This window comes from Nuphar pumila, chromosome 15 (assembly GCF_984573655.1).
Source record: "Nuphar pumila chromosome 15, dmNupPumi1.hap1.1, whole genome shotgun sequence".
In the NCBI taxonomy this organism is placed as follows: domain Eukaryota; kingdom Viridiplantae; phylum Streptophyta; class Magnoliopsida; order Nymphaeales; family Nymphaeaceae; genus Nuphar; species Nuphar pumila.
Window position 1 is genome coordinate 14275006 of NC_143263.1, and position 15753 is coordinate 14290758.

At 36.9% G+C, this 15753-nt stretch overlaps 1 protein-coding gene across 1 annotated transcript in view; it reads right to left on the bottom strand.

The window, feature by feature from the left end:
• The window catches only part of LACS4 (AMP-dependent synthetase and ligase family protein), an 81363-nt gene extending 67588 nt beyond the window's left edge, over window positions 1-13775 (bottom strand). Inside the window, exons 1-3 of the mRNA XM_089989657.1 lie at window positions 13406-13775; window positions 7547-7610; window positions 7378-7467 (exon numbers count right to left, since the gene is read on the bottom strand). Coding sequence (XP_089845783.1) covers window positions 7378-7467; window positions 7547-7610; window positions 13406-13560 — 309 coding nt within the window. The 5' untranslated portion in view covers window positions 13561-13775. The remainder of the gene's footprint in view (window positions 1-7377; window positions 7468-7546; window positions 7611-13405) is intronic.
• Window positions 13776-15753: the final 1978 nt, after the last annotated feature.

The following is a 15753-nucleotide window of genomic DNA, read 5'->3' on the forward strand; positions in this document are numbered from 1 at the left end:
TTGAGATTAAAGGAATAGGTAATTTTGAAAGACAAGACTTCTTTGTTCCGAAAATTCGTTTTATCCCAAACCTTAATTTAAATCTTCTTTCCGTCTCCCAACTCTCGGACCATGGTTGCGATATAAAATTCTCTTCTAATAAATGTTGGATACAGGATCGCCAATCCGGGAGATTGATTGGGGAAGGCTCTAGAAGAGGAGACCTCTACTACGTAGATTTTCTTAAAGTTCTCAAGAGTCAATTTTGCAACGTCGTCCAAAACAAAGATATTCATGTATGGCATAAGAGATTGGGTCATCCCAATATTGTTAAAATCTCCTATTTGCCTTTTGTTAAACATCTTTGTAAAAGTGATTTTTTATGTAATGAATGTATTCTTGGGAAAATGAAATGTTTGCCTTTTCCTCAAAGATCCATGTTTACGACAAAACCATTTGAAATTGTCCATTCCGATGTATGGGGACCGGCTCCGGTAATGTCAAAAGGAGGATTTTCATATTATGTGATTTTTGTGGATGACTACACTAGGTTTTGTTGGATTTATTTTCTTAAACATAAACATGAAGTTTTCTCAACTTTTAAAAGTTTTCACATGATTTCAAATCAATTCAATGGATGCTTAAAAATCTTTAGGTCCGACTCTGGAGGAGAATACCTCTCAAATGAATTTAAGAGTTATCTTGAAAATTTTGGTATTCTTCACCAAAAATCTTGTCCGAAAACCCCTCAACAAAATGGGTTAACCGAACGAAAGCACAGGCACATCATTGAAACAACTAGGACTTTACTCATTTCTCAAAACATTCCAAAGAATCTCTGGGCTGAGGCAGCCCTTACTTTTGTCTATCTCATAAACAGACTCACATCGAAAAATTTAAACAAAATTTCTCCCTTTGAAAAACTGTACGATAAGGAACCTGATTATAGCAGGTTAAGGGTCTTTGGGTGTAAATGTTTTATTCTTACTGATAAGAATGACAAACTTTCTCCTAAAGCCATTCTTTGTGCCTTTCTTGGCTATTCTGAAACCCAAAAGGGGTTTCGTTGTTATGATATCAAAAGTGATAAATTGTATGTTTCCAGAAATGTGAGTTTTTTGGAAAATCTTAGTAGATTCGAACGTTGTGACCCTCATAATGAAAATGTGGATTATTCCTTTTTATTTGATTTACTGAATAAAACAATGATACTAGTGATGATGAGTCAGATCAAAGTAACCCAAATGAATTTGAAACCGAGGAAAACATCCCCTTGCTTCCTTTGTCACATCAACATATTGATGAAGAATTACCTAGAGACCCTATCACCTATACTCATAGAGATTGAAACAACTTTAGGAGTGCTCTTGACAGATATAATGATGCCAGTCCCAGTGCCTCTCAGAATGAAGTGATCCCTCGTAGAACCGAAAGAAGTAGAAGGCCTCCTTCTAGGTTCATTTCCTATGACTCCTTTTCACCAAGATATAGAGTCTGCCTTAGTGTCATCCATTCCTATATAGAACCTAGAAATTTTGAAGAAGCATGTAAGTGCCCTGAATGGATTAATGCAATGGATAATGAACTTGAGGCTCTGAGAAGAGCCAAAACTTGGGAGTTTCAAAATCTTCCTAAAGGCAAGAAAACAATAGGGTGCAAATGGGTTTTCAAAGTAAAAACTAAAAGTGATGGATCCCTTGAAAGGTATAAAGCTCGCTTGGTTGCAAAAGGATATAGTCAAGAATATGGTATTAACTATGAAGAAACTTTTGCTCTTGTAGCTCGTATGGTCACTGTCTTATGCCTTATAACTGTTGTCTCTATCAACAAATGGAACATCTATCAAATGGATGTTAAAAATGCCTTTTTAAATGGCGATTTAAGCGAAGAAGTTTATATGGATGCTCCTCCTGGAATGGAGACTCCTAAGGGAAAGGTGCTTCGTCTTCAAAAAACACTCTATGGTCTAAAACAAGCCCCCAAGGCTTGGTATAATAGATATAACTCTGTGATGATTGAGAATGGTTTTTCCTCTTGTTTTACTGACACTGCTCTATTTGTTAGAAAATCCAATGCAAGGATTGTAATTTTACTACTGTAAGTTGATGACATGCTCATCACGGGGAGTGACTCTAACGGGGTTAAGAGTATAAAATCTTATCTTAAAAGATAAATTTGAAATGTCCGACTTGGGTTTTCTAACTTATTTTTTGGGAATTGAAGTAGCATACTCTCTTAGAGGATATTTCTTATCTCAAACTAAGCTTGCTTCTGAGATTATTGACAGGTCAGGTATTACAGATGAGAAGCTTTGTGAAACTCCTGCGGTAGTAGGGGCAAAGATGAAAATTGATGATGGGGTTCCCCTTTTGGATCCTACACCCTATAGATAGCTTGTAGGATCATTGATGTATCTGAGTATTACCAAACCAGATATATCCCATGCAGTCCATACTGCAAGTCAGTTTCAGCATGCGCCTACATCAGTTCACATGAGTGTCATCTTATGAATCGTAAGATACATAAAGGGTACTCTAAATAAGGAAGTTTTTTTGTCCTCTTCTTTCGACTTAAAATTGATTGCTTATACTGACTCTGATTGGGAGGTGACCCAAATAACCGTCACTCCACCACTGGTTTTTGTGTATTCTTAGGAGACTCACTGATATCGTGAAAATGCAAGAAGCAACAAAAGGTGTCGCTCTCCTCCACAGAAGTTGAATATCGTGTCATGGCAACTACTACCATGGAGATTGTTTGGATTCATCAATTGCTAGAAGACATGGGGATTACAATAGAAGGGCCCACTAAGCTTTGTTGTGACAACAAGAGTGCAATCTACATTGCGAAGAATCACACCTTTCATGAGCGGACTAAACACATCGAAATGGACTGTCACTATGTTTGTGAAGCATATCTCAGAGGAGTCATTGATCTTCCTTATGTCACGTTCGAATATCAGTTGGCAGACTTCTTTACTAAAGCCTTGTGCGCTCCGCGGTTCAACTTCCTTCTTGGCAAACTATCGGTCATCTTGCCCTAAGTTTGAGGGGGGTGTTAAAATATGTAAAACAATCTTGTAATTTCGTATATATATTTTATATATATAAGGTGATACATATACATATATTATATATGTATATGTATCTACCTATTATATATATATAATTTATATATTTCTAAGGGTAGTTTAGGCATTTTACACATATTCATTTTCGTGAATATGGTTTGTATTTTTCCCTTTTTTTCTTTTTTATTTTCTTTTTCTTTAATTAATGCATTGTACTTGCATTGGGAGGGGCCCAACCCACTAGTCGTTGGACCCCTCCAACGGTCACATTTGTGACCGTTGGAGGGGCTCCAACGACTATGTGGAGCCCCTCCCAAGGCCTCCTAAATGCCCTATAAATATGGGCAGCTCCTCTTGTATTCTCTCAAGGGTTTTGGGATTATAGCCCAACCTTTTAGTTGTTTATGAATCTTATGAGTGCATTTGCACATTTGTGATTCCGTGTGTTGTGCTTGTTGTGCACAAGTGTTCCAAGTGTTCTTGATGTGTGTATGTTCACACATTTATTCTCAAGGTTATTGCGTTATCGATTAAAGTATCTTGTTGAAGATACTTTCACAGTCTCATGCATGCCTCCACTTAAACGCATCCAAACTCCTCTATGATAACCTGTTTCCACTCAAATTCAGAAGCAGCTTCAAGGTATAAAATGGGTTCAACATAAGAATGGACTAGAGAAAGAAACACTTGGTGTTGAACAAAGAATTATCTGTAAGAAACAAAGTATGAGGGTGGTACAAATAGAAGAGAGAGCTAAAACATATCTGAGGTGTCGATATCTCCTATGGTGCTTGCCCATCATCAAGGGAGGAGCTAGGCCCAAAGTTGGGAGAATCATCTGTAACTTGCATTTGTTAAGCATAAAATGGCACAATCTTAGTGTCAGGGGGATGACGACCATAGGTCTGAAGTAGCTTGTACTTGATACATTCATAATTTTTTTCCTCTGATGAAAATGGCACCAGGAATGAAGCATCAATTTCTACAAATTTCTCTTGGATATCAGAACTTGAGAAGTAAAGCAGGGCAAATGTTGAAAGAAGACCATGTGACAAGATATCCACATCCTCTTTTACACTAGGTTGTGAAAATGATCACACTTTTGACATTAAAGGTAACCAATAAAGCAATATTTGACTGTTCTAGGTGAAAGTTTATCTCTTTTCATGATTGAACAATAACACAAAAGAAGTATTGCCAAACACAAGCAAGGAGGAGCAGTCAGGAACATGAGCAAACAATTTTTGATATGGTGTTTCACTAGCCAAAGGACTACAAGGCAAGTAGTTTATTAAATATGCTTAAGATGAGATGCTTCAACAGAATATTCTGCAAACACATCCACTAAACAAAATACTTAGCTAACTAACAACTTTCACATTCTTTAACAGATTTGACACTATAGTCTTTGATTTATTGACAACACCAAAAGTCAAAATATGCTAGAGTTTGGAACTAGATACATGCCCAAGACATTGATATTTTTCCCATATGATTGTTTTCTACAGGAATGACAATTAGGTAGCGATTGGGTACGCAACCTGTTTAGGCGGTGCTTCAGTCCAGCCTCATTTTGAGGACCCAGACCTAAATATATCAGGCCACATCCTACCAGACAGAATATCAAATCGGGCTCAGATACATGTGGCAGTCCGATTCGGGTGCTAATGGGACAAAAGAAGAAGAGAAAAAGGAAAAGGAGTCTTTGTAGATTGCAGTCCTGATTTCAAATTTTGAAAAAAAAAATAGATGTTAAAAGGCTCCAACTAGTTTGCTGACATGATGTGACATGACAACACAAGGAGATGTGTCCCTCCCTCCTCCCTCTATTTTTTCTTGAGTTGAGACATACTCCAAGCTAAAATGGAGGGTTGGATGACAAAAGGGTGCAACCGATGGGAGGGACGACAGGGACGGTGGTCGACAAGTGCAATGTTGGGGTGGTAGTAGGAAAGTCTCTCTCTCTCTCTCTCTCTCTCTCTCTCTCTCTCTCTCTCTCTCTCTCTCTCTCTCTCTCTGGGGGGTTCCACCTCAACCCACTCGATAGGTCGACGCGGGCTCGACGACGAGTATCGGGTGGCATCTCATTCCCAAACCCAACAAGAATCGAGTCGAGATCTCAGTTGATCCGAGTATAAGTAGAGTCTGTCAAGCCATTATGGGCCTAAAATCAAGTCGGCCAGATAACCATCCATAATTATGACAAGTCCTCTGCTCAATTAAGATTATGTCCAAGGCAAAGGATGGAACATAATACACTTCAAAAGTGTTTAATCAATTCTTAGGACTTGAGTGTAAGGTTATAGATCTAACTTTTGACACTAACATAGTGGCACTATTTATGGTATGCAATGAACCACAACATGGTTTACAATTGATTAAGATAGAGTCATCAGTTGTCATATAACATGATGCTCCTAAATTTATCAACCAATTTAAACAAGACATACAAATATCTACAATTGCAATGTTGAGAGAAGAAAGAGGAAGTGAAAATGAATTAAGCAAGGAGCTACCCTTTTTGTTCTAGTATCTATGTGTACCAAGTTGTCAAAAGTCTGAGCTGCACTTTATGTGGATGCTCTCTTGATATGGAGGGGCTACTCTCTCAGTGGTCATACTGCTATCAATAGATCCCTTGTTATGGTTCCAAATTTTTTCTTCCACAAAATGGGCCAAGTAAACTTCAAGTACCCCAAATCCTTGCAGCAGTTGCATCTTACTGCACCCATATTACCCCACGAGGAACTTCTTTGTTGTTGTCCTGATCCACCTTTTCCAAATCAATGTGTGTGTGTGCGTGTTGGTTGATATTCAAGGATGAAGGAGTCAAGCTCGCCTAAAAAGACTCTATCTTGTTGTTACCAAAGTCAAGCCCCGCTCAACCCTCTCTTTCACAATTTTGATGCATATCAAATTGTGTGGTGTCACATACAGGGGAGAGAGAACCAAGGATGTCTCAATCTTTTCTCTTCTGAAATAGTTCTTTTATTATTTACTTACCTCTCTTTCTCTCTTATATATACATACATCTAAGGTTATTTTTACTCAATAGTTCCATACCTTCATTAGTACTAAATATTTAACTTATATATGTATATGTGTGTGTACTAGAGAGACACACACAATCATCCCACAACAAGCAACTGCCTACCAAAGAAAAAAAAGAATAAAAGACACATTCTATCTCAAACAAGACCCCACAAATGTTGGGGAAAAATCATATATAACATAGTTTCCAATTTCCAAAAAAGAAAAAGAAGAAGGGCATACAAGTGTATCACATGCAAAAATGGAAATCATAGGTGAATCTACAAGACAAAATATCATCAATACCAAAAAAAAATAGAATGTGAAATTGACTAAAATAATGTACACTTGATGATATACGTGCATGTACGTTTTCATGTACATGATTCTTTTTATGCACCTAAATAATGCAATATCATGGAACCTTGAGTGATATTACAATATCGCTGTATATTTCTTCAATTTATGCATGTTTAGTTTCTTATTTCTTATCCAATATAATATATATAAAAAAAAGGAATGCTTTTGATAGGTGGAATATTTAAGTAGAAACACAATATTCAAATTTAATGTTATAATATAAAGGAAGCACCTTAAAAATCGAAAACTATTCTCCTAGATATCTTTGCTCCCTTTCTACCTCCCTTAGAAACTAGGGAATCACTTGATCGTTCTCCCTCCCAAAAAAATAGTAAACAATCTACCTCACTTTTCACTATTTCCAAACATATTATAATAAATACAAGACTACATTTTTTTTTCAAAAGCAACAAATCACAATCTAAAATATTGATATTCTAGCATAAAGAACATCCAGACCGTCCTACAGAATGCTATTATGCAATAATCATAGAGTACTAAACTCTTGGAGAATGGGACTACCACTACCCCAAACACCAAGATCCAACAATGTGGAACAAATTCAAACCTTGACAAAACACCAACAGGTCTAACCACTCCAACTCGCTTTCACATGTCTATTAGTTCTGTTATTAAAAACATTGGCCAAATATGTGCTAGCATATTTTTGATAGGCAGACTGATTATGTTATTTAAATAAAACAACTATTGATTCTACTTTTTCCTTTTTTGAGAATAACTATTGCTTCTACTTTCTTTTTTTGAGAATAACTATTGGTTCTACTTTCAATAACTTCAAAGGCCTACCTTGAACCTGCATTACTCAAGATGAGTGTATATTCAACTGAAGTTCAACAAGTGGAAAAGAAAAGCATAAACCAAGGAAATGAAGTACAATCATATTAATTAAGGAAGCAGTTTGGTTGAGACATGTTTACCGGCTCAACACCACAACTCCTGATAGAAAGTCCAACTTTCATAACAATGTCATAAACCTCTTGGTATGTCATCCACACATATTTACCTGGCTGGAATAGAATTGATAGTGAGAGATGATAGCATCAATTATAGAGAAGTTATAGAAATGTTATTAACCAAGCAAAGCACCTTTCCATCCACAATTTCTCGCCTTCCAAGCATTGGCCTTTGTGGATTTCTTTGTACAGACATACTGTAATGTTAAGAACGTTCACATACATAAGTTAGTGCATGAGAAAAACACATGTAAGTTTTTCAAGTACAACATCAGACCTCCGATAAACATCAGTAGTCCTGCCTATACTTCCATTAAACTGATAATACATTGAATTGTGAACTGGTAATCACAAACATGCATCATAAGAAAAGATGACCAAAATCAACAAAAACTTGAGAAGATTAGGTAGTAAATGAGGACACCTTATTGATTATGCTAAAATATGTAAATATCTTATATATATACACACAATACTATATATATGTGTGTATATATATATATATTGTAATTATTTTGGTCAACAAAAGTTGACTAAAACTAGTCTAACGGCTAGTCTTTCTAGCTGTTAGACTAGATCCAATGGCTAGAAATCTAAACGTTAGATCTAGTCTAACAGCTAGAGAGTTCCCTCTCTAGCCTCTTATTACTCTCTCCTCTCTCTTGATGTATATAAATAGGGACTTCTCCCCATTGTTTGGTATGCTTTTTGCATACTTGATATTAATAAAATATTAATTTGTTATATTGTGAGAGCCTTCTTTGTCTGTGCCTTTTGTGGGTTTCGTAAGTGTGCTTTTTGTAGTTCACTTTTGTGTTTGTCCATTTTGTATCTATTTGTGGACATTCTTGTTCGTAGTTGAAGAATCTCATTTCCTTTCATGGTATCAAAGTCATAGTGCTCTTGATTGTTGATGATTCACAACGACATCTTCATGTATTTGTGTTTGTGTATCTATATTTGAAGATCAACTTGACTCTTTGTTTGGATGTTCTAGGATCACTTCTCAAAGTGTTATGGCATAGTGCTCATAGTGCTCATAGTGCTCAAAGTGTTATTGGTGTTCAAGTGGTTGTGCTCTTTCTCTCTCTCTTGTATTCTCTTTTGTAATCATGGATGATAAGTGCCAGTGTCATGTCCATCAAACTTAACGATATTAACTATGTAATGTGGTCTTCTATTATGAAGCATCGTATTTGGGGCAAGGGATTGTGGGGGTTAGTTGATGGATCCGATCAAGAACTTATTCTAATTCTCACTAAAATAGAGAATGGAAAGGAAGTAGCTCTTTTGGATGGAGAAAGTACCAAAGCTATATCCGAATATGAAAAAATTGAAAAGAGTGGAGAATGGGACATGTCAAGATAGTGTCTTCGCTAATTAATAGTATTGATATTAAAAATGCTCTATTCTTGTGAAATTTCATAATGATAACAACACTTGAAAATATCTCAAAAATATGTATTCCCTTGAAGATATTGCCCATGTGTGCAATTTACAAGACAAAGTTTTGACCATGACCCAAGGAAACAAAAAGCAATAGCAGTGTTATTAAAAACGCGCCTCAAGGCGCAAAAAGCGCGTCTCATCTCAAGGCGAGAGGCTTTATGCCTTGAGGCACACATATAAAGCGCAAAAGGTTCAGGACGTGCACCTCATACGCCTTGAGGCGCACGCCTCGGGGCGAAATGCGCCTCAATGAGAGGTGTATGCACCTCATTTTGTTGGTCAAATGGGGGTCAAAGCCCCCATTTGACCAAAACTTAATGTTATTAAATCAGCCCCCCGACCCTAAATAGGGTTGGGAGCCCTAATTTTTCATTGTCTCTCTCTCACCTCTCGCAGTCTCTCTCTCATCTCTCGCAGTTTCTCTCTCGTCTCTCACTCATCTCTCTCTCGCAATCCCTCACTCGCCTCTCACTCATCTCTCTCTCACAGTCCCTCACTCGTCTCCCACTTCTCGTCTCGGTCTCTCCCACCTCTCTTCGTCTCGAACTCTTTTGAGTATGTGCTTTTTGAGGGAGATCCTGACAACATGAGAACTGTTGTATCTACCTCAAACCACGCTAGCCCTTGGATTGATCCTGGAGTGTTAAAGCTCACCCACAAGATTGGGAGAGGTCCTCTTGGTGATGTCTGGATAGCAACACTTCATCAGTCTACAGAAGATTATGATAAGTATCATGAAGTGGCTGTGAAAATGTTGAATTCCATTAAAGAAGATCAAATGCAGGCTTTCATGCTTAGATTTGAAGAGGTGTTCTCGAAATGCCAAGCACTGAAAGATGTCTGTTTTCTGCATGGTGTCTCAGTCAAAAGTGGAAAGGTGAGTTTTGCTTGATGGAGTGCTAGTTCAGATAATTCCACAAATTGCAATGTTATCACTTTTTCTACCACAAGTTTGACAAATTGGTGTTTGATATAAATACCTGTATGAGCAGATTTGCATTATTATGAAGTTTTATGATGGCTCACTAGCAGACAAAATGGCTCAATTTGAAGAGGACAAGCTTTCTGTGGCAGATGTCTTGAGGTGATAAGTTTTCTGAGTGCATGCAACTTATTTCTCGCAAGTGAAGAAGCATACTTGATGCTAATAGAATTTAAATTAGGAATAAAAACTATGACTATGCTTTTACTTTTTCACTTTCTATTTTGATGTGATTGCAGTGAAAAATTTATCGTTTACATGTGACTATTTATATTGGTTAGAATTTAAACAAAAAAATTTAGGTGCATAAAGATCGAAAATCTTGATCAATGGAGGAACAATATCAGCATTTTTGTTCAATAAGATACCAAGGTGGATGATTGACTCACTCCATACTAGGAATAATCATAGGAAATTCTTTGATAACACTGATTCCTATTTTTATTTATTTGTATTTTTAGATATTTTTTATAATTTTTTAAAAGTTGTCAAAAAAATTGAGGCTTACGATTTACGCCTCGCCTCGGTTTTTGGTGGAGCGCCCCGCTATGCCTCAACGCTTTTCACAACACGAAGCAATAGAGAATACTACAATGAGTCATCCGAACTTTGGGAAGTGTTGGTTCTCCTTGAACCAAAATGGCATTGTCCCCAAGGCATTGAGCTCCGATAAAAATAAATTGATATAGAGTATTTTTACTAATTTGTAAATGGGCTAAGGCCCAAATTTAAATATACTAAATCGGTTCTTTTACATAGAGAAAAAGTCTTCTTTATTGTTAATATTATAGAAGAGCTAAGTATGGAGGAGAATAGGTTGAAGAAACATTCACTCAAGAATGATGAAGAATGTGTTTTAGCAGTACCTAGGTCGGGTACCTACACTCGAACATACAAACCACCTCATTGGAGACAAGGAAATGAGTATGACAACACAAAAAAAAAAAATTATTTGTCATTATTTTCATGAACCAGGACATATAAACCTTTGTGTCCTAAGCTAAGAAGAATGAAGGAAAAGAATTATACGGAAGAGAAAGTAGCTATGGTTGAATCACCTCAAGAGACTAAGGACGTCAACAACTCTCAAGACTCATTCATTGGAATAGCTAAGTCCTTGTCTCAATTGGTAGAAGCTCTCCAACATGTTCTTAGAGGGTCATCTTCTTCAACAGGAGTTGCAGTCTCATCATACTCCGACTTAGGTAAATTTCCTTGACTTCTTGATTTTGGTGCATCGTTTCACATGACCCAAAATTTTGAAAATTTATATGAATATCGAACTAACTCAAGTGCGTCTAATGTTTTCACTGTCGATGGTACATATCTTGAAATCGAAAGAATAAGAAATCTTGAAAAAAACTTTCAAAACTTTCAAAATATTTCAATTCCAACAAATTAGGTAAATTTTCAAATTAAATTTAAATCTCATATTTGTTTTGCAAATATCATCAAATGGTTGTAATATCTCTTTCTCAACGAATTGTTGTTGAGTGCAGGATCGCCAACCAGGGAAGCTGATTGGGCAAGGCCATAGAGAAAGAGGCTTCAAATACATGGAATTTATGGAGATGTCGAAGAATACTTTTTGTTGTAATGTCCAAAAATTAGATTTAAACTTGTGGCATAGAAGATTAGGACATCCAAATTATCCAAAGTTTCATATTTTTCAAACTTGAAAAAGTCGTGTAGCATTGATAATTTTACTTGTGATGATTGTATTCTTGGCAAGATGAAAATATTACATTTTTATGAAAGAACTTTTGTCTCTACTGGACCACTTGAGTTAGTTTATTCAAATGTTTGGGGTCCGGCACCAATTATGTCAAAAGATGGATATGCATCTTATGTGATTTTTGTGGATAACTTCTCTAGATATACTTGGATCTACTTCCTTAAACATAAATCTGAAATTTTCTTACATTTTCAGATCTTCACTCTTATCCCCTACCCCCCCCCAATAAACAGGTCCATGCAGAAACACCCGCCACAAGAATTAGTTGAACGACTCATTCTCTCAACTCATAAAGTTGCTTTGATCTCTTCTCTAAGCTAAGTCTCAGAATCCCATCCAAGTAATCAATTAATATTGAACCGCATATCACCAAAATGTTGAACAGACGTCCGCTACAAAGACCATGCTTTCCTTGACTGGATTAGACTCAAACTAGGCCCAATGCTACATGCGACAACCTCTATCCCTAAAGTCAATATACTAAATCCTCAAATAATAGAATCTAACTGACTCAAGATTAAGTCCAGTATTCGATAAACCGGAGAATTTGGAATACGTTAATCCGGATCCTGATCTGAAGACATAAGACAAATCATTTCTTGTGCTTAGATTCCCATGGGTTGCCATTCAGAAACAAACAACACTGCATTGAAGATAGCCAATCTCTTCTCATCCAGTCCATTTTTATGATACACACATGCGTGCATCGCGTGTTGATTTTGCGTAAAAAAAAGACCCTTTAGCAGTGACCGCTGACTGCCACTAAAAAGTGTCTTTTTTTACACTTCTTCCAGGTGTTGTTGATCCTGTGGACTTGTCTGATGCGGGCTCTCTCTCTCTCTCTCTCTCTCTCTCTCTCTCTCTCTCTCTCTCTCTCTCTCTCTCTCTCTCTCTCTCTCTCTATATATATATATATATATATATATATATATATATATATATATATATATATATGTGTGTGTGTGTGTGTGTGTGTGTGTGTGTGTGTGTGTGTGAGCGTTTTGAAGAAACTTGGATTTCACGCATGGAAGGCACTGAAAGGAATTGTTATGAATAAACATCAAAGAAGAAAACGGCATGTTGCTTCTTGGATCTAGCTCAACAAAAACGCGTTCAAATATGTCAACCTTAGAATTTGGTGAACTGCACCAAATATCCAGCAAAAACTCATGGTTGCAGGTATTATCTAGTTAACCAGTAGATGTGGTTGCAATGATTTGTCTGGTAAGAAACATGCTATTGATCTAATTTTTCAACGTAAATAGATCGTTTCTATTGTGAAATTATGGTACCTATTTATCTGGATATACCAAGAAATCTATACGGTCTAATCAGGCTACTACGAAATATTTACTCGATAGGTAGGCCAAGCTCTTCCATCCCGCCTTATGGTTTCTCTCGGCTATGTGAGAATCTTAGATTTCTTTACCTGTCTACACCAAAACAAGTAAAAAAAGCTTGATCTAATGCATGTCCTCCACTAAAAAAGACTATGGCATCCATCTGTACGATTAGATCAATAAAACGTACGATTAGATCAATAAAACGTTCAACGAAAACACTAAAAGATCAAAGGGGACTACTAGAGAGTATGGAAGGTACCAAAGTTAAGCACCCATTCTCAGCCATCCCCAAAAACCAAATCAGAAGAATGTACATAATAGAATCCAAATCTTACCAAAAACTATCTAAATGATTGCATCATAACCCACACAAAAAAAAAAGAACAGTATATAGATTTTCAAACCAACAAAATCCAAAAGAAAAAAGAGACGAATCTCGAAGAGTACCAAAAGAAAAAGATGAAAAGAAAGAGTGATAGGTACCGGAAGACATCCCAGCAACTTTCAAGACCAGGGACGGGCTCAGGGAACCCATCCTTGGCGAAGACGCTCCTGTAGACAGGTCCCATTGAAGGCCTCTCCCCATCTGCCTCTTTCCCCTCTTCCACCTTCACCAGGAAGTTGATCTCGCTCCCCATCTCTCTCTCTCTCTCTTACTTTCGGCTCTCTCTCTCTCTCCAGGCAAACGGGAGTTGACGAGGAGATTCGTGAGAAAACAGCAACCAATGATATCAATAAACTAATACATGCAACCCTTGCTTTTCTAACAACCTCAATTCCATCGATTCCGTTCTCTTCTCTTATTGTCTAATCCTCTACTTGCCCTCTGTGCATCACCTTTCCTTTGTCACGTGACCTTTTTGCCGTTCTTCTCTCGCTAATTGACCAATCAGTCCCCCTTCTTTAACATACATTGGTTTTACTGTTTCGGATGTTCCTCTTCTGTGGCTCGTTTGAGTGAATCAGTCCCCGTAACAGAAATCCACTTCACTGTTTGGATCGTTCGGTTGGCCTTTGCGGTGCTCTAGGGAGGTAAACGGGTCAGACTCGAGTCGGATCTATGCATTACTGAATCCAACTTAATCGGGTTTGACCTAATCAGACTCCATTCCGATGAAAACAAATTAAAACCAAACCTGGATCCGATTAGCTTAAAACCCAGTATTTACACTTAATCAGTTCATGTTTTCAGTGGAATTCGGGCTCTGGTTTGAACGAGAAACATAATACCAGGCTCCCATAAGATTATTAATCGAATCTAGATTTGGCTACGGAACCTGACTAATCGGATTTGGATGTCAGGATACATCCGACCAGTTGACATCCCTACTTTCCGTGTCCAATGCTTGTTTGAGTTCGCCAAATTACTTAATGGGCCTGCCCATCGGAATCGGACCTGTAATACTGATTTTCAAGTGAATGATTCTGAAACGGCCAAAAAATAACTAAAAAATATTATGTGTCAATCATATAACACGAAAAGCCATTAAAACAATATTAAAAAATAATTTTAAGCAATTTTTATATTTATTAAAAATAACCGATTCAGGTTAGTATCGTATCAATTTTCTCGCAAATGCCAATGTGCACCGATACTGACAACACTGGTCCCAGAGTCGTACCTGTGTTTTATGGGGCCTGAGGCGGAGGGAAAAAATGGGCCCCCTATTTATAGTAGGAGTTCGGGGGCAGCGCTTTAGAATTTTTTTTAAAGAATCAAAATAACAATAAAATTTGCATTCACATTAAACAAATATAATATTCCAAATATTTATATTATATTAAATAAATGGGAGAGCTCGGACCTTAAAAATGGGCCCCTAAAATTTTTTTGAGCCCAAGACTCTGAGGCCCAAGCCTCATTGACCTCTTTACAGGTCCGGCAGTCTGGTCCAACCCCCATATAAAGCCTTTCAGTTAAAGGAACAGTCATTATTACGTCATTAAGTCATTTGGTCCTCATGTGCTGAAGAATCAAATGAGATGATGATATTTTCCTACCTCCTTGTCCTTTCTTGATTATGTTCATCCCAATTTAGCAATTTTATTTTCAAGCCACAGTTGGTTATGTGCAGAGCAGGACCTGTAAAGAGGCCAATGAGGCTTGGGCCTCAGGCCCTTGGGCCCAAAAAGATTTTAGGGGCCTATTGTTTGGGTAGTTTATATAAATATTTTATATATTTTTATTTAATATAATATAAATATTTAGAATATTATATTTGTTTAATGTGAATGCAATTTTTATTGATATTTTGATTCTTTAAAAAAAATCGGAGGCACTGTCACCGAACTCCTACTATTAATAAGGGGCCCATTTTTTCCCTCCGCCTCATGCCCCATAAAACACAGGTACGGCTCTGGTTATGTGGATGGAGATTTAGGGTAACTGATGGGAGAATAGCATGGTCACAAAATCTCGTTCTTGGAAAATTATCGGCGAGAGAAAAAACTCGGGACACTTTGATTTGTTTTTTGTAAAAGTATCTGTATCAAAAAATATCACGTTAAAATAGCAATATTTGTTATTATGGCCTGGTCAAGAGTTTATTAAAAGAGGCATGGGGCTAAAGACATTGCTTGTTCGTTGCTTATACATGGCTCCTCCAAGCAGTGCCATAAAGCTAGTTTCCGGAGCATCTCAACAATGAAGAATCTCGTGATTTTCTTAAAAAAAAATGAATTTTTATAAAAAAAAAACTTCAAAAATGCTGGCATATCTGAAAATATAGATATATAGTATATTGTTATAAATTTTTTTCATCATAAAAACAACTGATTTAAAATAGCATTTTTTTTATAGGCATGCTGGGGTGAGGCAGATCCTCACCTGT